The sequence below is a fragment of the Malaclemys terrapin genome, chromosome 2, assembly GCF_027887155.1.
Source record: "Malaclemys terrapin pileata isolate rMalTer1 chromosome 2, rMalTer1.hap1, whole genome shotgun sequence".
NCBI lineage: Eukaryota > Metazoa > Chordata > Testudines > Emydidae > Malaclemys > Malaclemys terrapin.
The window spans coordinates 57,187,087-57,210,666 of NC_071506.1; the positions used below are offsets into that span (position 1 = coordinate 57,187,087).

The 23,580-nt window shown below is 38.6% G+C and overlaps 1 protein-coding gene across 2 annotated transcripts in view; it reads left to right on the top strand.

The window, feature by feature from the left end:
* TRPA1 (transient receptor potential cation channel subfamily A member 1) overlaps positions 1–21,776 on the top strand; it is a 72,345-nt gene extending 50,569 nt beyond the window's left edge. For both annotated transcript variants that reach the window (XM_054016625.1, XM_054016626.1), the window contains 11 exons: positions 3,990–4,088; positions 4,939–5,009; positions 5,613–5,760; positions 8,124–8,213; positions 8,439–8,608; positions 11,673–11,802; positions 12,941–13,123; positions 14,417–14,485; positions 18,336–18,446; positions 19,051–19,148; positions 20,555–21,776. In XM_054016625.1, coding sequence (XP_053872600.1) covers positions 3,990–4,088; positions 4,939–5,009; positions 5,613–5,760; positions 8,124–8,213; positions 8,439–8,608; positions 11,673–11,802; positions 12,941–13,123; positions 14,417–14,485; positions 18,336–18,446; positions 19,051–19,148; positions 20,555–20,753 — 1,368 coding nt within the window. In that variant the 3' untranslated portion in view covers positions 20,754–21,776. The remainder of the gene's footprint in view (positions 1–3,989; positions 4,089–4,938; positions 5,010–5,612; positions 5,761–8,123; positions 8,214–8,438; positions 8,609–11,672; positions 11,803–12,940; positions 13,124–14,416; positions 14,486–18,335; positions 18,447–19,050; positions 19,149–20,554) is intronic.
* Positions 21,777–23,580: the final 1,804 nt, after the last annotated feature.

Sequence of the window (23,580 nt, forward strand, 5' to 3'; positions counted from 1 at the left end):
CCTTGGCTCCAGCAACTTCAGCATAAGTTGTGCTGATGTCATGCCTAAAGTGTTGATGCATGTTCCTCCCCAGATGGTTCAGTAACGTGAGCCAAACTGGGATAAGAAGAAAAAGAAAGAGGATTCATGAAATCAGAATTGCCATTTAAAGGCAATAGAAGAATCTCCTTAAAATCTACACATCTATCTGGAGACAAGAGGAAGAGACAGCTTCACACTTTGCTTTTTGGAGGAGAGCACTGCTAAAGCCATTCTATTTAATCAGGAACCCACAAAAGGCTATAGTCTTCATATTATGTAGTTCCTTGAACTGAAGGCCCTTTCAAATCTGATAGCAAAGTAATCTATTCAGTATATGGATCAGTTGGTGAAATATGTATGCAATTGATGCTGTCACCTTTTTATATTTACAAGGGAAGAAATATCTTGTTCCAAGGGATGCCCCTGGTATCCCCTTTCTACCTTCTGCATGAAATTAAAACATAAGAACATAATAGCTGCCATACCAAGTCAGACTATGATCCATCTGCTTAGTAGTTGTCTTGACCATGCCAAAGCTTCAGGGGGAGTGGACAGAATAGAGTGATTATGGAGTGATCCATCCAGTCTTCTTTTCTCAGCTTCTGGTAGTCAGAGGTTTAGAGTTGCCCCAAGGGGTTGCATTCCTATCCTTCATGAACTCATCCAGTTCTTTTTTGAACATAGTATGCTTTTGGCCATCACAACATCCCATGGCAATGAGTTCCACAGGTTAGTTGTGCATCGTGTTAAAAAAACATTTCCTCTTGTTTGTATTAAGCCTGAGGTTTATTAAGTTCATTTGATGCCTCCTCGTTTTTGTATTGGGTAGTGGGTGAATAACACTTCTCTATTAACTTTTTCCACACCATTCATGATTTTATAGACCTCTATCAGATCCCCCTTAGTCATTTATTTATTTTTTTAAGCTGAATAGCCTAATCTTTTTAGACTCTCCTTGTATGGAAGATGTTCTATACCCTTAATCATTTTTGTTTATAGTAGTTGAGATTGAAATGGGCACATTCACAATTGGCTTAGCAGTTCAGTAGGTGTATATAATTTTGCGTGTGTGTATATATATATATATATATATATATATACACACACAGATACATAACATACACATAACGTAAATACATGCTTCCAGGTATGTTGTCTTATTTTGCTCTTTGTCCTGTTTTGAAGGTCAGTTGCTGTAATTTTCATGTTTAGAAATTGTTATAACTATAATTTAAACTTTAGCAATGTATAGGTCTTCAACTTTGCTAAGATACCTGTTGAAATGAATCTGGAATCAAAGGTTATAAATTTTCCAGAATATACCCTATTTTCTTAACGATGAGTACAAGCAAAATGTTCATTTTCTGAGTCAAACACACACCTGGTTTAAGTGGTGCAGCTATCTTCAGTGTTCATAGATTTGCATATAGATTCCAAGGCCTGAAGGGACCATTATGATCATCTAGTGTGACCTCCTGTATAACACAGGCCACAGAACTTCCCCAAAATAATTCCTAGAACAGATCTTTTAGAAGAACATCCTGTCTTGATTTTAAAATTGTCAGTGATGGAAAATCCATCATGACCCTTGGTAAATTGTTCCCATGGTTAATTACTCTCACTGTTAAAAATTACACCATATTGCCAATCTGAATTTGTCTAGCTGCTACTTCCAGTCTTTGGATCATGTTGAACCTTTCTCTGCTAGATTGATGAGTCCATTATCAAATATTTGTTCCCCATGTAGCTACTTATAGACTAAGCAAGTCACCCCTTAAACTTCTCCTTTGAACTCAATAGATTGAGCTCTTTGAGTCTCACTATAAAGCATGTTTTCTAATCCTTTAATCGTTCTGTAGCTCTTCCTGAAATCCTCTCCAATTTATCAACATCTTTCTTGAATTGTGGGTACCACAACTGGACACAGTATTCCAGCAGCAGTCGCATCAGTGCCAAATACAAAGTTAAAATAATCTCTCTACTGTTACTTGAGATCCCTCTGTTTATGCATCCTAGGATCCATTAGCTCTTTTGGCCACAGAGAGGTTATGTTCAGCTGATTATCCACCATGACCCGCAAATCTTTTTCAGAATCACTGTTTCCTAGGATAGACCCCCCCATCCTATAAGCATGGCTTCCATTCTTTGTTCCGATATGTATGTATTTCCATTTAGCCATATTAAAACATATTGTTTGCTTGCACTCCTTTTACCAAGGTACCCAGATCACTCTGAATCAGTGACCTGTCCTCTTCATTATTTACCACTCTCTCAATTTTTGTGTCACCGGCACACTGTATCAGTGATGATTTTATGTTTTCTTCAAGATCATTGATTAAAAAAATGGTTAATAGCCTAGGGCCAAGAACTGATCCCTCCAGGACGCCACTGGAAAAACACCCGCTTTATGATGATTCCCCATTTACAGTTACATTTTGAGATATAGCAGTTAGCCAGTTTTTGATCCATTTAATGTGTACCATATTAATTTTATATCATTCTAGTTTTTAATCAGCATGCCATATGATACCAAGTGCAATGCCTTAGAGAAGGCTAAAGTAAATAGATTACGTCAACAATATTACCTTTATCAACCAAACTTGTAATCTCATCAAAAAAATATATCAAGTTAGTTTTTACTGTACCCTCCTTTAATTCTTTATTACTTGAGTCCCATATCAGCCACTCCATTATCTTGCTTGGGATTGATGTAAGACCTATAATTAACAAGGTCATCCCGTTTATCCTTTCTAAATATTGGCACAACAGCATTAGCTTTCTTCCAGTCTTCAGGAACTTTTCCAGAGCTCCAAGACTGATTGAAAATCAGTATTAATGGTCCAGTGAGCTCCTCAGCTAACTCTTTTAAATGTCTTGGATGCAAGTTATCTGGACCTGCTGATTTTAAAATGTCTGACCTTAATAGCTGCTGTTTAACATCCTTTAGAGATACTAGTGGAATGGAAGAAGTGTTATCATCACCATATTATGAGACTATATCATCTGTTTTTCCCTCAAAGGCAGAACAGAAATATTTATTGAACACTTCTGTCTTTTCTCTGTTGTTATTGATAATTCTACCATTTCCATCTTGTAATGGACCAATGCAATTGTCAGGATTCTTTTTGTTCCTAGTATATTTAAAAAACTCCTTCTTATTGTCCTTCATTCTGCTGGCCATAGCTTTCTTCTTATGTCCCTCAGCTTCCCACATCAATTTTCTACAATTCATAACATCTGATTCATATTCATTACTATCAACTTCCCCTTTCTTCCATTTGTTAGATATTAATTTTTATAACTGCCTTCACGTCCCCTCTAAACCAGGTTGTCTTTTTAACCAGGATGTGCTTATTCCAAACCTGAATATGGCTTCTGTACGTAAATTGGCACATCTTATTATCACTTCCAAAATCTAAAACGACAGTCACCTTACAGATATCCAAGGAAGCAGGATATATTTTTAAGTCTTTGTTGCTTTTACAATTGCACTAATTTGGGATTTATATTAAAACATCTCAAGTAGATTTTCACATTGGATTGTGTCCACAACATTAACAGATTGTTTGGAAAATTAATATAATACTAGGTGGTTTCTTTCTTATATTACCTATATAACGTTTACCTTGTAGTTGATGCTAAAATATTTTAAAAAATATCTAGAACAATTATTTAAAATTATAATATTTTAGGGGAAATACTCTTTAAGAGTATTTTAAGATCCCATTTATTTTACTGATAGTGATGAAAATCCATAATAATCATAGCTGGTTATATAGATTGCTTAGTTTTACTGAGTGATTGATAAGTACAGAGTGTCCATGTTGATAGTTATTCTGCCACAACAGTCATATTTTTTATGAAGAATATTTAAATGTTTTTTGTTTTGTTTGCTTTGATGTACCAAGACTGAACTGCTACATCAATATTGTCATAAACACACACTAATATATGTATTTACTGTACAGATTGAATATAACTTCAGGTATCTTCAGTGTCCACTAATACTTAACAAAAAAGTAAAGGCAGATGAAGAAATTGTCTATGAACCGCTTACCACTTTAAATGTAAGTTCTGTTTTTTAACTATCAAAATATTGTACATTGGTATTGTTGGAGCTAAAGGTAAATTTTTTTTCATTGTAAACCCTCTTTTCCAGGGGTTGTAACTCAGCAGTTTTAAAGCACAGTGGGTTGAAATTTGGGCATTAATTTGCCATCTGAAGTTCTTATAGTTTATATAATAAATATTTTAACCAGTTATTAGGTATAGATAGAAGTTATGAACTTATTTATACACTCCAGATACTTTGAAGGGTACAGTGTGTGTGGATGTGCATATATCTAAGCAAACTCATCCTTCATCACTTGCGACCACATCCTGAAATATAAACAGAATTGCAGAAAAAACATTTCTAAGGGAGGGATCTGGCCAGGGTACAAGTGGTCATGATGTATTCACTATTTCCTTTCTTCACATGCAGATTGCAAAATGTTTTATTGATCTAAAACAAATTCCAATGTTCTCACACAACATTAGCCTCAAAGAATATTCTGTCCTTTCCAATTCAATCATAATAAAATTAGATAAATAAGATCACTTCAAATGTACTGTACCTTTCAATAGGCTAGAATTCATGTAAAGTACAGTGGGATCCTGATTATCTGATCTATCTGGGACCTGAGCCAAATGGGATAATAAAAATCCGGATAACTGGAGAATGGGCAGTGGAATTCCCCGCTGTCAGCCCCTGGCAGTTGGTGGTTTGGTTGATATGGAGAGCCAGATAATGGAGGCTCAAATAAAGGGGGTTCTAGTGTACTGAAATAGGTAGTCTAAACAATTGGTTTGTAGCTGGGTCACTCAACTGAAGTGGATATACTGTATGTTTGATACATTTGCTTACACATTTTGTAGGCTATGGTACGTCATAATCGCATGGAGCTTCTCAATCATCCTGTATGTAAAGAATATTTGCTCATGAAGTGGTATGTATCTGTTAACTGGACCTCTAAAACAGATTTTAGAGTAAATTGTGTTTTTTAATCTCTTAATCAGGTTTTCAATAAAATGGAATATACAAAGAAACACATTACTATAAAAATGTTTATATGTCCTACGGAAAAGATTTGTTACAAAGAAAGATAATTTTAACTGTAGAATTTGTCAGTTTCACTCCCATCCAGTCACCCTGATAAGAATATTTAAATATCTCAACCATTAGCAGATAAAATAAAAAGGTTGCTTGAATGTTAGCAAAGATTCTTGCAGATTCTTTTGAACTTACAAGAGGCAGAAACTCACCCCAATCTATATTGGCACAAGTTTTATTTTCATTTCCATCACAGAAAATCTGGTGTCACTTCATTAACTTCAAAGGAAACAAGAGCAGAGTTTGGCCCAGAGACCCTAAAGACAGCCATTAAGTCTTTTTTCACCTTGAACTCCCGGGGCAAGGCCAGTCACTAAGAATATTTATACAGTTGTATTTGCATGATTGCAACCTTAATGTGCATTTCTCCATTATCACAAAAGGACCATTGGAAATACAACCTTCCAAATATAACCTTTTTTCATTTTTCATCTTCCAGGATGGCCTATGGGTTCCGAGCACATATTATGAACCTTGGTGTGTATTCTCTTGGTCTCATTCCTTTGACTCTTCTGATCACCCGCATACGACCAGGAATATCTTCCAATGCAACAGAAACCCATCAAACAGGACCATTAGACTATGAGGTACTATTTTTAATTAGTTACAATATATCATTTAAAAACAAGATGATATGATAATTGAAATGGTTTTCTAGAATTATTATTCACTTTGCAACAATAAGGCATATAATTATAAAACATATACATCCAAACAATCTATTCTCATCCTGCTATTGTCCTGGAATGGGAAGTGGTAACTCCTGTAGTTTGAATTCCACCGCATTTTTCCCTATTTATACTTACTTTCTGAAAATTTTACCTTTTGGGCACATTTTTTTTTCAGTTTCCATCTCTGTCTTAAGGCAGAGTGTGAACAAAATGGATTAAGCTGCTTTTTAGTATAAAGTGACTGAAAACAATACGCTTTCTCCCTTTTTCTTAAAAATAAAAAGCAGCAAAATGAGTGATGTCCAAAGTTGCAAGTTTGAAATCTGGCATGGATATATTCATGATGAAAGAGAAGTGCTTTTGAGTATTCCGATGAACATTGGGTTTTACTTGGCCATGTTTTGTGTCTTTGACATTCACAGGCCACCCAAGCACAGTACATTTTGCACTAAGCTCAAAAAATATTCAGCTAAGAAGGGTTGTACTGTGCATGGCTAACTTAGCTGTAGCTATAGTGAAAAATGTAGTGTAGGAATACTGCTAAGCCATCACCTCAGCCTGTGTTCATCGTGTAAGGGGTTAAAGAAATCCTCCTGCATATATTTCAAGGGCACTTTGTAAATTGTAAAAGTGTTGAAGAAGGGCTGCTGTGCAACAATATATATGATATCCTACTTGGGAAATAGAATGCTGTTGCATAACAAAAGACTTAATCAAAACCCATACACACAAGTAAAGGTTGTATACGCAGCCTTAACTTTGTCATCTGCTTACTTTTGAATGCTTAACTTGGTATCCTCAATATTCTGTTGCTATAGATAGCTGGGAATTCATTATTTATACAGCATCCTCAGTCAGCATTGTGCTTTACACAACAAGCTAATGGGCAGAGGAAACTAAAGAGAAGGATAGATGTTGATATACTGCAGTGAGATAAGAACCTGAAAACTAAAAGATAGAGTTGAAGGTTACAATAATAATATCAAATATATGCAACTTTAATGTTTGGTGTGGTGGTGGTATTGATTCTTTTCCTTTTCAGGTTTCCAAGAACACTCAAACAATGATTTTAAAATACTGCATGTTTGTTTTATTTTGTGATGTCATGGTTCCAAAATGAATATTAAGGTGAATATAAATCAACTCACGGAACAGAAAAAATGGGGAGAGGAAATCTCCTCCCCACAAAAAGCCCAAAACATTGAAAATAATGTTAATTTCAGAGTGTCCGTTATATACACATGGTTAATATAATTATAAATGATTAAATGTGCCTAGGAGGAAAATCCACAACATGCAGTTTGCTGGCAAGATCAGTGACAAAAACATCCAGAAACAAGTCATACAGTAGCTCTGTGTGTGACTTTGCAGCCAAGGCGTATGCATCTTGTGAAAGTTGCTGGAATAGGTGGCCAAGTTTTGCCCTTGCTTAAAACCATGCTGCAATTTGAAGTCAAGATATGACCAGGTGTAAGCCAAGTACTTGAGGCAGCACAGTGTATGTGAGGCAGAATTTGGCCCATGGTGTAGATTTAAAACTCATTTGTTCCTTTCAGGTAATTGTTGACACACTGGCAAGGAAGTGAGAGCAGCTCTGCTGCTGGCATGTGAATGTGTCTGAGAAAAGATATGACTAAGACACAGTCTGAATTTATTTAGTGATTATGAAATTCACCAGTGGTGTGGGGGTGAGTGGGAGGCACTCCATGTCACTAATGTCCTTCATAGTGGCTGCATTGGGAGACATCAAGGGAGAGTAGCCAGTTAGGGGTGCTTGCACACCCTTTAAGTACCATGGAAAGGATCCCTTTGCTAGCCCTGAATACTGGCCAGCATGGGAGATCATAATGGTGCAGAGATGATGGGCCACAGGTTCAGTGATTACACACATCCAGTGGCCCCAACACTCTGTGCAAGTGGTATAGATGGGCAGTGGCTACCATTTCAGCTCAGAGGTTTGGATGGCAGCTCTAGGGGGGGCTGCACACCAGTCCTGGTCACTGACTCTGAGTTGTAGGGCTGGATTTCACCTCTACAACCCCTCCAGTATAGTGCCTCATTATCAGTATAGAGCTTCATTGTCTGAACTCAATGCAGATGGAGTGGATTTCACCATAAATGTTGTTAGAACATTTTTATTACTATTTTTAATGATATTCTTTTTTGTTCTGTGAAGAGTTAGCAGACTTGTCAATGCAACGTGAGAGTCCAAATTAGAACTTCAGCCAAAGTTTCTATTATATTTACCATTTTGTTGTCCTTTCTGGTTTCTGTTTCAGGATTCATACTTCATAAGAGTATGTATGTGTTTAGTTTTTACCATGAGTTTATTTGGAATCTGCAAAGAGATATTTCAGCTCTTTCAACAGGTATATATTATATATATAATTTATTATACTCAATTTGTCTAAATAATTTGTTTGATATTAAAAACACTGCTGGATTTTTCTTTTATTATAAAGGGAAATCCTAAATTAGGGTTATACTCAAGATACAATAAAACTTAAGAGGACAGAAAAATAATATATAATGTATTATTTTTAATGGTTTCATACTTGTCAGGATGCTAATTTTTTCTCTCTTTCAAATTCTAGAAATTGAAGTACCTGTTGGATTATTCTAATCTATTAGACTGGACAATTTATACTTCAAGCATAATTTTTGTGTCTTCCTTATTTGTTAACATCCCAGCTCGCCTGCAGTGGGAATGTGGAGCAATTTCTGTATATTTATCTTGGATGAACTTCCTGCTTTATCTTCAAAGGTAAAATTTAGGTCCTGATTCTCCAAACACTTGGAATTATTCCTACTGAATTAATGTTTGTATTCTATGTGTAAAATTATAACACATGTATGGATTAGGCCTTTACTCTGTTTCTGTTTTCCCTAAGGAATTTTGAATTGTGATTCATTGTTTTTCATAATGAAAACTCCAAAGTACATAACACCAATTGAAGAAATAATAGATAATGTGATTAATACTCTCCATATCACTTTGTAAGAAAAGAAAGGATCTTTAGGTTTTTTTTAGTGGCCTGAATACAAAATTTTTAAAATGTTATGTCTTATATCCTTTCAGCTTCAGAAAGCAGGATTTTTTTTTTTTTTGCTATCATTTGAAAAATCATAAAAGAAAAAAATTCTGAAGAGAACGATTAGTTACGCCTAATAAAAGGAAATGTTTCTTGTTTTGGGTTATATCCAGAAGAAAGCAGCCTTCACTAGCCTACGGGAGCCTGCCCTTTAGTTTTTAGCTATTGAGACTGCTCCTCACCTGAGGAAAAGGTGTTTTGTTTTGTTTTGTTTTTTTACTTCAGAGCAGCTGTGTAGTATCATTTTATGGAGTAAATGATTTTTTTTCCCCACCCTCCTATTTTAACAGGGAGCTGGGGTGGGTAAGATTTTTCCATGGCTGACTGATTGTCTATCAAGTACTTATATGTTCCCCATTACCATAGTGTCGGGACACCTAATAATCGGTAGAATAGTTATCCCCACAACACCCCTGTGAGCTATGGAAGAAGTTATATCTATTTAACAAATTGGGAACCCAAGACACGGAGCTATTAAGGGTATGTCTACACCGCTTTGTAAACCTGGGTCTGTGGGACATTGGCTTGTAAACTCGGTGTTTCCAAGCCTGTGTTTGAACATCTACACTGCATTGTAAACCTGGGTTTACAATTGCTGAACCTGGGTCTCTCAGCTGTGCTAACGTGACCATACTGCTCTGTGCAGACCTTCTGACTCAGGTCTACAGCTTGAGCTCTGTCCACACTGCAAAATGACAGAGCTTGGGGACCTGAGTCACAGGGGGACTTGGGCTCTGACCCATGCCCCCCACCACCAAGATCCTAGAAGCCTGGTCCTGAGTGCTTGCTGACCCAAATCAGAATGATTTGTTTGTGGACGGAAGGGGAGCTTGGGCTCCAACCTGAGTCAGAGCCTGGGTGTGCAGTGTACCCCCTTAGGATACCTCTACACTTTGAGCTGGCGGTACAAATTCAAGCTTGAGAAGATGTACCTGCGTTAGTACTGATCAAGTTAGCATGTTAAAAATAAAACATAACTATAGTGGTGGAAAGGACTAGCAGCCCTAAGTGCATAACCCATGTACTCAGGGCAGCTAGCCCTCCTATTGCTGCAGCTACACTCTATTTTTAGCATGCTAGCTCAATAAGAGCTAATGCAGGTATATTGCCTCCAACTGGAATTGATACCTTTAGTTTGAAGTGTAGACATACTCTAAGGGTCTACACTACAGCTACTGCAGCAACACAACTATGGCACTGCAGCACCATAGCGTAGATGCTTCCTACATCAACAGAAGGGTTTTTTTTTCCCATCTATGTAGTTAGTCCATCTCTTTGAGAAGCAGTAGCCAGGTAGACAGAAGAATTCTTCTGTCAACTTAGCTGCATCTACACAGGGGTTAACTCAATCTAACTATCCTGCACAGCTTACAAAATTTTTCACAGCACTGAGCAACATAGCTAGATCAATCTAATTTTTAATTATGGACCAGGCCTAAATAGCTGGCCCAGAATCATACAAAAAGTCTGTGGTAAAGCAGGGACTTGAACCAGGGTCTCCTAAGTTTAAGTCTAAGGCTGGTACCATAACTGCTCAACCATCCTTCTTCTCCCTGGTGAAATGCTTCCTCTCCCCAAAGCACTTTTGATTTTGTATACCAGCAGAAACTTTTAGGTACCATTTACATCAGTTGCCTAATACAATAGGCCTGACTCTTTTCTCAGTTACATCATTTTACACCGGTATGACTCCTTTGCCTTCAATGGAGTTACTCCTGATATACACAATGTAAAACAGAAAAAGATTAGGTCCACTATTCCCAAAACTGCTCCTCTGAACTAACGTATAATATATCATTGGAGAAACGCAAAGCTGGGATTTTTCCATCTGCTATGGCCCTTTTAGGCTGCTGTGGCAGTGTCAAAGAGCTGTGAAAGCCCTGAATCTGGCTAGGGGAGGGAGTGTGGGAATTCACCCAGTGCAAGCTTTCTGTAAGGCATCTCTAGTGCCCTATGAGAACCCCTCTGTAAGCTCTGGTGTAGGGGCAGCTTTGGGGGTGAAGCAAAGAGTGGGAGGGGAATATCACAGTTAGGAGGGGGCAGTGACATGGGACATAATGCTGCAGGGATTGTGGGTAGCACTTCTGTGCATAGGCCAGCTTGAAAAATTGTTACATAGGTAGCCCTCTGTAGCACAATATCAGGAGGCTACAAAGGTGTCTTAAAGCCATGGTAGCCTGCCCCTTGACCTCAACTGTGAGCTTTTTGCTGCAGCTTTTAAAGGCATAGCACATTTTACCCCTTATTGCAAAAGAAGGAAGATATTCTAAATTGGAGAGCTGGCTTATCTCATGGTACCGGCTCTCCTGGTTTCTAGTGGGTAAGTCACATTAAAAGACAGCTATAAAGATGGACTGGGTTTCTAATATTACTTTTCCTGTAATCAGTTGCTGTACATGATATGGGGGATTAGGCATTCTTAGATGGAAGAGGAGATGGGATCATGAATGGGAGAGAAGCCAGCCATGAGACAATCATCTTTCAATTAAAATGTGATCCACCATATTAAAAAATCTGAGAACCCCTGTTCTAAACTTGTGACAAACTGGACTTTTTCCACTTTTGCGTGCATGAAATTAGAAAAATGTACTGACCATTTAAAAATCTTTCCTAGAAGCAAAATGTCAACTGGGCTGCATGTATTAGGATTGTGCTCTGCTTTATAGATATGGCACGAAAAGTAACCTGTTATAGTATTTGATGGTGGTTAATTTTTACCTACAAACATTTCCTTAGATTTGAAAACTATGGAATCTACATTGTAATGTTCTGGGAAATTCTGAGGACTTTGATTCGGATTGCTGTTGTGTTCTTTTTCCTGATATTGGCCTTTGGACTCAGCTTCTTTGTCCTTCTGTGTTCACAGGTTAGATTAATGGCATAGTTATTTGTTGTCATTGTTAATAATACTGTTTGTATGTTTCCTGAATTCAGATATTTGAAGGTACAATTGATGAGGTACTTTAAAATTAGGACAATTTATAATGTAGGGGAAAATAATTTCTATCTTTGAAAAAATAACATATTTATAATAATTCAGAAACCGATCCAAAAGTGCTACTGTTGTTTTTCCCTATAAAAGAAAATATAGAAGGATAAATTGCCCCATAATAACCCCAGTGTTGTTGGAGCCCTTCTTGCACAGATCTTCCCCAAGATGAAAAAAAAATTGGACAAGAAGTTCTCTGGACTGTTGATATTAATTTTTTAATATATGTTGGAATGCTGGGGAAGTTCCAGAGGACTGGAAGGGTACTAACAGGTGTCAGTATTAAAAAAGGAAAAAAACCATAGATAACCTAGGTTATTGTATCTAGATAATTGTACCTTGACATTGATCTCAGGTAAAATAATGGAAAGGCTGACACTTGACTCAGTCAATTAAGAATTGAAGAATGATAACATGATTAATACCAGTCAACCAGGTTGTATGGAAAATACTATGGGTCTTGTTAAAGGAACTTGAAATCATTTTTGTATGAGATTATGTTTGGTTGATAAAGGGGTATGTGTTGATATAATGTACTTAGACTTCTGTAAGGTATTTGAACTTAGTGCCATGTGCAGCAGAGAAACTCTCAAGTTCAACTGTCAGAAGTCCTTTTACACTAGCACAGATGGGAGCCCAATTTGTCCCTATGTGAACATTGTAAATAAAAATAGAATAGGAGAGAATATCCTGATTCTGTGTCCCCTCATTTCTCTCTAGTCAGAAATTAATTCACTCCAGAAGTGCATCGCTCCAGTTTGAATCTTTCGGTATGGTATTTAGGATAATAGTTTTTGCAAGGCTGAATAGTCAATGGAGTTGCACCAGTTTACACCAGCAGAAGATCTGGCCCACTCTATCTTGTATTTGTAAATTTTACAGATCTATGTGCAAGTTTTAAATACACCACAACCAATATTCATGAATTGAGAATCTGAAAAAAAAAAAAAAGAGGTGACATTACAGATTTTAAAAATGTGCCTGTTTACATTGCCTGCATTATTTCTTTTTTCAGCAACATTACAAGACTCCGCTCCTTTCTGTAATGCAGACATTTGCTATGATGCTGGGAGATATTAATTATCATGAGGCTTTCCTTGATCCACTGCTAAGTGATAATTTGCCCTATCCGTTCTTGAGTTATGCAGTTCTCATCGTCTTCACCTTGCTTATTCCAATTCTTCTTATGAACTTGCTGGTAAGTATTTCATATAGTAAAATATGGAGATTTGGGAAAATAGCTGTGTATACACATCATTATTGGATAGGATACTTTGTGTATGTGCACGCTGATTTGCAGCAAACTTTGTTCATTAGTTAGTAACATGACTTTTTTTTTTAAGAACACATTGAGGTGTTTCCTTTTGCCTTTCTCTGGTTCTCTTTTCTCCAATCTTCCTTCGTTTTACTACCTAAAACAAGTGTTTTTCTGTCATTTTTGCAGAACAAGTTTGAGTATTTATGTATTTAGAGCCAGATTGTGATGGGCCTTGTGCAACTGCAAAGTATAAGGTGGCCATGCAAGAAGCCAGCCCCTTATGTTGCTCTTCCTCACTACTAGCCCCTATGCTCCATGGAGTCTAGAGACTACCGGTTCCTCCCCCTTCCTTAGGAAGCAATGAACCCAAAAAGGGACAAGGAAGGAAGCAAGATCATGGCCCCACACCAGCTGACAGAGGCAGGGTGGCACACCATGGAGAGCAGCCTTGTACCAGCCAGTTTGTGCCCCCTACCCATGTCCATGGACAAGCCCGAGCAGAGACTGTGCCTGTCTGAGGCATAGTTTCTCCAGTGCTCCTCCTGAACTAATGTGGCTTCAGAGTGACCCCATCCAGGGCATAAAAGCCAATATCTAGTCCTAACTGTAGTAATTTACAGCTTGATGTTCTTAGAGTCATATTTAAACAAATTGCTTAAGCAAATCTCAGTGGGTTGTATTAAATAAATGAACTACTTATCCCACCGGAAGTATTGTTGAACACTAAATGGTAGGACTGATGTAAATAAAAAGAATAAGCAGACTGGAACTGTAGCAAAGAGAGCGCGCGAGAGAAAATATTTAATGTATCATCTTTGCCTATGCCCCATTAAACAACATGTTTGATAAGAAATGATACAAAGATTTTTACTTTACAGGATGTTGGCCTGATCCTGCTTCAATTGAAGTCAATGAAAGCAATAAAGGGCCTTAAAGAAAGTGTATTCGTTTTTGAACAGTTCTTAGAAGTAGTTAAAAAGAGCATCAGTGATAAGCAAATATAATTTGCTAAGAAAATGAAAATAGCATTAAACAAACAATTAACTTTCTTGATTATGGATTTTAAGTATGGACAAATCTTCTGTGTTTAGTGGGGAAGTGTTCTGCTGATACAATATGATTTAGCAAAAGGCTTTTCAGATCGTAATACCAGTGAGGAATATAATTTAAACCACCCAATGTAAAATATCAGGTAATTAAAAATACTTGTTTGATTCTATGTTGTATTTTTAGATTGGTTTGGCTGTTGGAGACATTGCTGAGGTGCAAAAATATGCGGCACTGAAAAGGATTGCAATGCAGGTTCGTAGTGTATGTTCGGTTTGTAGGGTGTAAGTAGCAGCTATAATTGCTTCAACATCACCTTGAAAGAACTGGTTTATTTAGCATTAATATTATTGGTCTGTAGTGTCATTTTTAGGATCATTTTTATCACTATGGTAAAATTATATTCCAACATCTCTGTAAGCTAGGTAGGTTGACAAGTGCATTCCATCCTAAATCCCAGCTTTTGGTCATTTGTATAACTATACAAAAGTTCCTTATAGGATGAAATTTTTCATGCTTTTAGCTAAAAATAAATTGTTCAAGTAAGTTTGAACAGTCAATTCAGCCAATGTAATTATTTATGTGAGCATGAAAGCCAAAAGTAGTATGTGTCATTTGGGGGATTTATTGCTTTCCCTTTGAAGGGGAGAATCTATTTAACCTAAAAATAATCAAGATTCATGAAAATGTGAAGGACACCAGATCCCCTGCAACATATCAGAGGCTCACTCAGTTGGGCAGAGGCTATGTATTGAGACATATTATATGGTAGCCAATGACAGTAATTAAGGGACTTAATTCAAAGGTATTTAGGTGCCTAAAGATGCAGTTGGTGAGGTTTTCAAAAGTACATGAGCACCTAATTCATTTATCAACAAAGAGTCCTGTGGCACCTTATAGACTAACAGATGTATTAGAGCATAAGCTTTCGTGGGTGAATGCCCACTTTGTCAGACCCCGAGGTGGGTATTCACCCACGAAAGCTTATGTTCCAATACATCTGTTAGTCTAACAGGACTCTTTGTTGCTTTTTACAGATCCAGACTAACACGGCTACCCCTCTGATAGTTAACTCATTTATGCACTTCTGGAAACCTCACTGTGTACCTATCTGCATCTTTAGGTGCCTAAAATCCTTTAAAAATCTAGGACTTGGGGCTTGCTTACTGGAGTAAGGCAGCTTAGGTGACATGACTTTGTAATGTTTTCACTTAAGAAATCTGCAGGTCTGCTGCTTGGAGTTCTGTACACACATTTATTTAGAACTCAGCCCACCTACTTGTAGGTTGTATGATCACTAGACTTCCACAAGTGGAAACATGAAGACTATGCAATTGTCTTAGAATGTATTGCTTCTGCAGCCTCACACTACCTTGGAGTTCTACTTCTCTAGAGCTCCAAAGTTTGGTGGAAGGAACTGAGGTGATTGGGAGTGTACAGCTGTTTTGTAGTTTCAGCTTTGAACATTCAGGAACTCACTGTCAAGAGGGGGTGCACATGTGGCCCTGGTTTGCACTGCTTTCTAGAAAGTTCCCAGAGCTTCACAGTGTTGCAGCATATATCCCAGAAGTGTGCAGAGGCAATACACTCAAAGAACTACACTTACTGGTGAGTAACCTTTTCTTTTGATGCTCACAAAATTCACAATTAGCTGAACTGACTATGTTCAAACTTATTTTAAAAATTTGTTTTTAGCTTACGGCATGAGAAATTTCATCCCAAAAGGAATTTCTTTTGCTAGAGATACAAATGACTGAAAGCAGGGGTTTGGGATGGAATACAGAGGCAGTTCTTGAAGAAGAAATGCATGTTTTGCACTTATTTATTTATTGGTTGGTGTGATGGGGTTTTCACCCCACACCAGCTCTGATAGGGATAACGAGGGTCTAAGAGGCCAATTAATTCACTTTGCATCTGAAAAAAGGAGGGCCAAGGTTAATTGAGAGTGAAGCCCAGATGGGGAAGGGCAGGGCCAGCACTATAAAACCAAGAGGCTGAAAGCAGAAGAGGGCTGCAGAGGAAGGAATCTGCAGTTGTTCCCTGGGAGGAAGGCGGCCTCCAGAAACAAAGAGGAAGTCCACTGGGAGAGCAAGCCCTGGCATCCTGTACTGGAGTAAGAAGTCTGGTAAGAGGCCAGGAGGGGTGAAGTAGCCATGGGAGTCGAGTAGGCTCCAGTGGTAAATCCAGAACCAGGAAAGAGAAGATAAGGAGTAATCTGACTCCAAAGAGAGTGAGACCACGGACGAAAAACTGAAGGATGGGGCGTCAGATGCGTCGAATGCTATTCCCCAGGCATGGTCATTAGAAGTCACCTAGTGATGTGTAGAGCACAGTTGGTTATCAGAAAACTCAAATATCTGTGTTTTGAAACTTCAAATGACCTATGTGACCTTTTCCATGTTTGACAAAAACATGAAATACCAATGCTATGAATAACTGAAATGAGCTGATATAGTATTTCATGTTTAAAGAAATAAGTATACATGTTCAGTATTTCCTTAATAGTTTAAATGGATGGGAGGGTGTAGTAGAGTCCTCAAAGGGCCAGGACCCAGTTTCCAGTCTCTCACCTCCCAGCAGCAAGGACTTTCCATCCAGTTCCTATCTCTTGTATGTGGCTTATCCTCGCCTCAGGATTTTCAACATCTTTAGTCTCTCCTTACTTGGGGGAGTGGGGGAAGGGAATGAGGTTTATGCCCTCCTGCAACAAGAGCAGTTGGCAGGGGATCCTGGGCCCTCCCACTGCACCAGGCTCTGACCCAGGGCCCTATAAAGTGTTGGACAATTTAGAGTGCCCTAGAGCTTGCCTCCCTGGGTCACTTCCTGCCATCCGTCTCGCCCAAGGTCTCCAAGTTAAATATAAGATAGCAAAAGAAAAGACAACTAAACCTTCAGCCCTAGTTGGCCTCAGCAGGTAGTCCTCTTCCTCACAGAGAGGCTTTTTCAGTGCCTTTGTTCAGGAGCCCTCAGGGTAGGTCTGTCTTCTTCCCAGCCTCTTCCCTTCTGAGCTGAGTGGCTCCCTTTTAAGCTTCCTCTCAAGCTGGAGCATGCGCTGCAGGCAGGCTACCTGGGTCCAGTATTGTCTGTTAACTCCTGCAGGCACAGGATGGAGTTTGTACACCCCATCACAGAGGGATTCATCACGCAGCAGCAACAGTATAAAAAGGCCCAGGGGAGCCCTGAATTAAGCCAGGGGAGAATTCCTACTGGTACCAGTTTTATACAAGGCAGCTTAGGCTACTCTACAGCAGCCCTACCATAGGCCCATGCCCCCTGCATGTCAGGGCATCATAATACCCACTCCAACTGCTGAATGGTCTCAGATCCTACCACTGTGTCAAGTACCCAATCACCATCCTATTGCAGAATCTCTCCTAATACCTGTTATTACTAATCCTATTAATAGTCCTGCAAACCCAGCCTCTTCAAGAGATGGAAATCCTCTCTGATCTAATCTTTTGACAACTGCACGATCCTCCCTGAATCCACTGAAACCCTCAATACCAGTCTCTCTATCTTAGCTGCTTACATAGCCCTCATCAGCAGAGTATCTGAGAGCCTCTTACAATACATCAATAAAAAGCAGGGAATTACTAGTATTCCTATTCTGCTGATGGAGAGCTGAGGCACAGAAACAGTAAGTGACTGGCCAGGGTCACACATTATGTCTGTGGTAGAGCAAGAGATCCAAGTCTCTGAAGTCTGCATCCACGGCCTTAAGCACAAAGCCATCCATCCTGAGCTCTGAGACTGAGATTTACAAACTATGCTGGACTCCAGATGTTTCCCTGCCCACCCAGCATCCACTAAAGAAGTGTCTCCAGTGACTTTTTGTGTTCTTTCTCTATAAATATTTTACATTTGCATTATTTTGCTATGACTAACACATGACTTTTCCTCTTTTTGGCCATAACAACCAGCTTTACATATTATACATTGGATGAAGGTCTAAATTTCAAAACAATGAAGCAAATGTTTTTTTTTTTTTTTAAACCTATTACCAAAATGAGTAGGACATTTACATCATCCGAATCATGTATTTTGATCTAAAGAGAATTGTGTTATGCTATGTTAATTACTACTCTAAATGCAAAAATATGTTTAGGTTAATCTTCACACAAATTTAGAGAAGAAGCTGCCATATTGGTTCCTAAGTCGGGTGGACCAGGAATCAATCACCGTGTATCCTAATAGGCCAAGATACTGTGGATTTATGGTAAGTTGATGTATCCTAGAGTAAAATGTTGACACACACTTGGGGCTCTTTTTTCATGGACTGAAGTCAATAGGAATGTTGTCATTAATGTTGCTGTGTGCAGGATTGGGACCAGAGGATACAATGTTGTCCTCATTAAAGTTAATGGCAAAATCTTCCATTGACATCACTGGGCACAGGATTAGGCCTCAAACTATCCACAACAAAAATAACATAACTTTGAAGAAACTAAGTTGTGATTAAGCAACTATAGTTGGTCATGAGTTTTCAAGGAAGTGTAACCATGTGGGAAGCTTGGCAGAGAAAGACGAAATATGAGATAAACTAATATAATTCATACAAGGGTAATAGTTTAATGACCTGCAGCACAGAATATTTTTTTCCAACTTTGAGGGAACATGTTATTTTGCTGGCAAAGTGAAACTAGCTGTTTTCAGGCCAAATACATTTTCTAAGCCAAAGTTATAAGGGTGCTAAAATATAGCTTTATGATAGAAGCTGCAACTTTCACTCTGGGGAGGAGAAATTGCTGCATTTATCTCTCTAGGGTTTTGTGTATAACTGTAATGTCTGAATTGTAATGTCTAAACAATTTCCTGTTTAGAGCGTGTTCAACTATTGCTTTGGTTATGAAGACTCTGTCACAGATGCTCAGAGTGCTGATACAACTTTAGAACTGGAAATTTTGAAACAGAAATACAGGTATTTATTTTTGTTATTTTATTTCTGCACTAATAAGCAGAATCAGCATTGCAAATATATTTTCAGTTAATGCCAATGTCATAGCACTTACATTTAATTTCACTTTATGAGTACAACACTATCTAAGGTACTCAGATGGCCCTCATCACGTACTATCTGAATATTTCACAATATTTAATGTATTAGATGCACAACAGCCTTGTGAGGTAGTGAAGTCTTATTGTCCTCATTTTACAGATGGAGAACTATGGCACAGAGACACTAAGGTCAAGATTTTAAAAGATATTTAGGCATTGCTGCATTCAGCGTTGTAACCCCTAACTGATTTAGGAGCCTAAATTTCATTAAAAAAATGTGGACCTAAATGACTTGCCAAAGATCACAGAGGACATCTGTGACAGAGCAGGGACTTGAACGCAGGTCTTCCATGTTCTAGGCCAGTGACAGATCTCAGTGGTTCAGGAGCCAAATTCATGATCAACATTACCCAAAAGAGTTACAGTAGTGTGAATTCATTGTTTCAATTACTATATACTTGATCAGTCATTTTGCTGTGTGTATATATATATATATATATTTTAATTCTCACAGCAAAATGACTGACCAAGTATTCTAGAATTGGTTAATAATTTAGTAAAAGGATCCAGATTGGTTAATAATTAAATCTCCCAGTATTTTAATATCATGTGCCGCAAAGAGCCACAGGAAACACATTAAAGATCCCCTTGCAGTTCCCGAGCCTCTGTCTGAGTATCACTGTTCTACCATTGGACCACCACTGGAGTTTTCAAAACACTCATTCAGTAACCCCTGGGAGACAGTTTCTGGAGATGGATTCCATTTTTGTAATTAATTGCTTTTGTAAAATATAACAAAAAGACGTATATGTCAAATTGCATTCTATAGGGCTAATACTAAATCCTCAGTAATCCCTTTGGGCCAGATTTAGTTAGGCAGGTGCCAAAGCACTTTTAAAAATCCTCTAGACACCAATCTGCCTCTTTAGGCACCTAAATACCTTTAAAAATCTGGTCTTTTTTACCTTGGTGGGACTACACAAATGAGTAACTATTGTGGATAGAAAGGGCTTTGCAGGATCATGCCCTGCAAGTGATAATTCTGCTTCAGGATAGGACAGATCTCTGCTCTTATATTTAAAATGTACAGTTATATATCACTTTTCTCAAGGACCATGCAGCTCATTTTCCAACCCAATATTCCTGAAATGGGGGAAGCACCATGGCATGAGATATTAAATATACTCTAGGGAACTTTTTTTTCTTGGCAGAGGAGTGAACTTGATGATCTAATAGGTCTTTTGCATCTTTAATGTTTATGATTCTATGAAATCTGCTGTAAAACTACATTATAAAATTTACTCTGTGTATATACTTCTTTTGTTTTAGGCTTAAGGATATGTCAACGCTCTTGGAAAAACAGCATGAGCTCATTAAACTGATCATACAAAAAATGGAGATCGTATCAGAGGCTGATGATGAAGACAGTAATGATTTATTTCAGCATAGGTTTAGGAAACAGCAATTAGAACACATGAACAGTAAATGGGATACTGTGTTAAAAGCTGTAAAATCAAAATGCCCCTAGCTCTAGCACAGCTGAAAACAACAACTCTTTCTGAACATGAATATCACATCATATATTACCTGTAAAATTGCTTCACTTTAGGTTCTCCGCTCCTATGCTCATGTGTAATGTTAATGGTACTCACATCATGTACACAAGTATAGAACAGGTTCCCAGATAGGGTTTACAAGAAATACAATAAACCTCTTAGCTCTGTATTTACTGACCTGTTTTGCTGTTATGAACATCTTTTTTGATGCATTCAAAGTATACTAATTCCTATAATAACCTGACTTTTTGGGACAGATGGGTAAAGGAATCACTTTATGTAAAAAATCATTTAATGTAAAACAAGAAACTGAGCCAGACTGATTTCATTGGGAGTTTTGACTGAGTAAGGACTGCAGGATCAGGCCCTGAAAGGTACAAAATAAATATAAGATTGTGAACCTATTGTGCAACTGAAAGGCCAGATTCTGCCATCAGATGAGTACAGCCTAAAATACAAATAGCAGAATGCAGAATTTAATTCTGTCAGTCACTTTGAACTATTGTCCCTTGTACATAGTACGTTTAAGGTTTGTCTACACTGAAACTGTCATGGTGCTTTCCAGCACAGGTGAACAGACACACACTACTGCTGCTCCAGCTAGTGTGCTAGAATTAGCAGTGTGGCCGTGGCACCATGAGTGGTGGTTCAGGATGGCCAACTGAGTCCAAACCTGCTCAACCCACTGGATACCTAGCCTAAGCCTCACAGAGCTAGCCTGTATGTGTTTACCTGGGCTGGGAAGCATGGTCCCAGCTGCATAGTAGACATTCCTTTTCTCTTGGTTCTACCATCACAGCTCATCTTGTTAGCTTAATCTGCACTTTGGGTCCTGTTATTTATTCACAGAATATAAAATGCATTATGTGGAATACAGTAATATACATGTAGGTATACCATAAACGTGAATTAAACTGTACAGTTGAAATGCTGTACTGTATTTTCAGTTTCAGAAATGGTAACAATAAACTGCTTATGTCTGTATTTGGTTGTCACCATTAGTGCTCTGCCTTTGTATTCAGACATATTTTACTTTTAGCCTTTGCACATCATTTTACTCAGTCTCTAAAGAATACCTTATTATTCAGGTAATGGTAAACTAAGTACTGGGAATGATGTCATACAATGTGGAACCTCACTAATCCACACAAAAGGCAGGGTGCCTCAATGCAAATTAATGGCATTTGTGCTTTAAAACTGCCTAGAGTGAGGTAGCATAGATAAAATCACACTATGATTTCAGTGAGGATATCACCTCACTCAACATCTCTAACTCAAAACTGGCTATAGTCCAGAGCTGGAGCTAGTTAGTATCTGCTCATCTTCATACTCCCTGACGCTACTGTTGAATGAGAACAGGGAAAGAAACAGGTTCTCTCTGTTCTCACAGCTATTCTGCTGGGACTACCAAAGGTGAAGTGCAGTCAGCTGCTGGATTGCTGAAGATTCCTGGATTCCTATGGGAGAACAGGAAGGCTCGGGAGGGCCACTGTGCCTCTGCCCTTCCGTGGTGACTCTTACTGAGCCATTGCTGCCTCTTGAGTTCTGTAGCCTGAATCCAGCCACAGGTGCAAGTAGACACAGCTTCTATTGATCTCTTCTTTTGAAGATGGAGGACATTTCCCAGCTTTGCCCCTCCCCTTTTCCTCCTGCTTTCAAGTTCAAGTGGTGACCATTCTCCTAAGAGCTGCTTCTGTAAAGATGTCCAGGAATCTCTTCTGAGATTGCTCATCAGGTGGCTCTTCACTCCTAGAGTGAAACCCCACAGACAAACTCTGGCAGCAGTGGGTCAGATTTTGAAACTAGCGTAAAATCAGGCATCTTAATTCATATTTAGGCATCAAAATAAGTGGTCTGGGTTTCAAAGGTTTCAAGTACACACAGCTTCCACTGACTAAACAGAGCTATTACTTTAAAATAGAGCTAGTCAGAGCCAGGAGCCTGCAAGTCCTGGAAGCTCTGAGAGATCCAGCTCTAGTCAAGTCTCTCCTCCCTGCTATGAAGCCAAGAAATCCTCGGATGGGCATCCAGGGTCCGTGGCTCCAGAGTCCTGCCATGTGGCCTGCCCCAGGGACAGGGACCCTGGACTTGCAGGATGTGGGGCTCCAGGGCAGTCCTGCCATGTGGCCTGACTGAGTTGCTGAGCATCTGCAGTTCCCACTGTCAGTGAAATATGGGGATGCTCCGTACCTATGAAAATCAAGCCACTTTTTAAAAACTATGAAGTTAAGTATCTAACTTCAGCCCCCCCACATATTAAAATGTTGGCCTAAGCCAGTGGTTTTCAACCTGTGGTCTGTAGACCCCTCAGGGTCCACAGACTGTCTAAGGGGTCCACAAAAGATGATCATGAAAATAAAGTTTCAGATCCCTGAGAAGGCATTACGTTTTCTGATCCATCAAAAGTATGCGAATACCCCCACCTACAGGTCAAAAGCTGGAAGTGTTGTCAGTACCATAGAAGCCCACAGTTTAATGCCCTTTCTCACACTGTGTCAAATGCCAGGCTGAGCACATATATACATTTATAGTTGAATTCTGTTCAGTCAGTTTTCAGTCTAAGACTTCTGTGGTAGGGGTCCTCGGACCACAGGTTGAATTTCCAAAGGGGTCCAAACCTCCATTCAAAATATTTTAGGGGTCTGCAAATGAAAAACCACTACGCCTGTGAAAAGCAGAGGACAGTCATTTGCTGGTTTTGGCAGTCTCTCAGATTAACACTAGATGGCAGTGAATGACAATATTTCTGAATGCAGTGTAGTTATAGTTGTGTTGGTCCCAGGATATTAGAGAGACAAG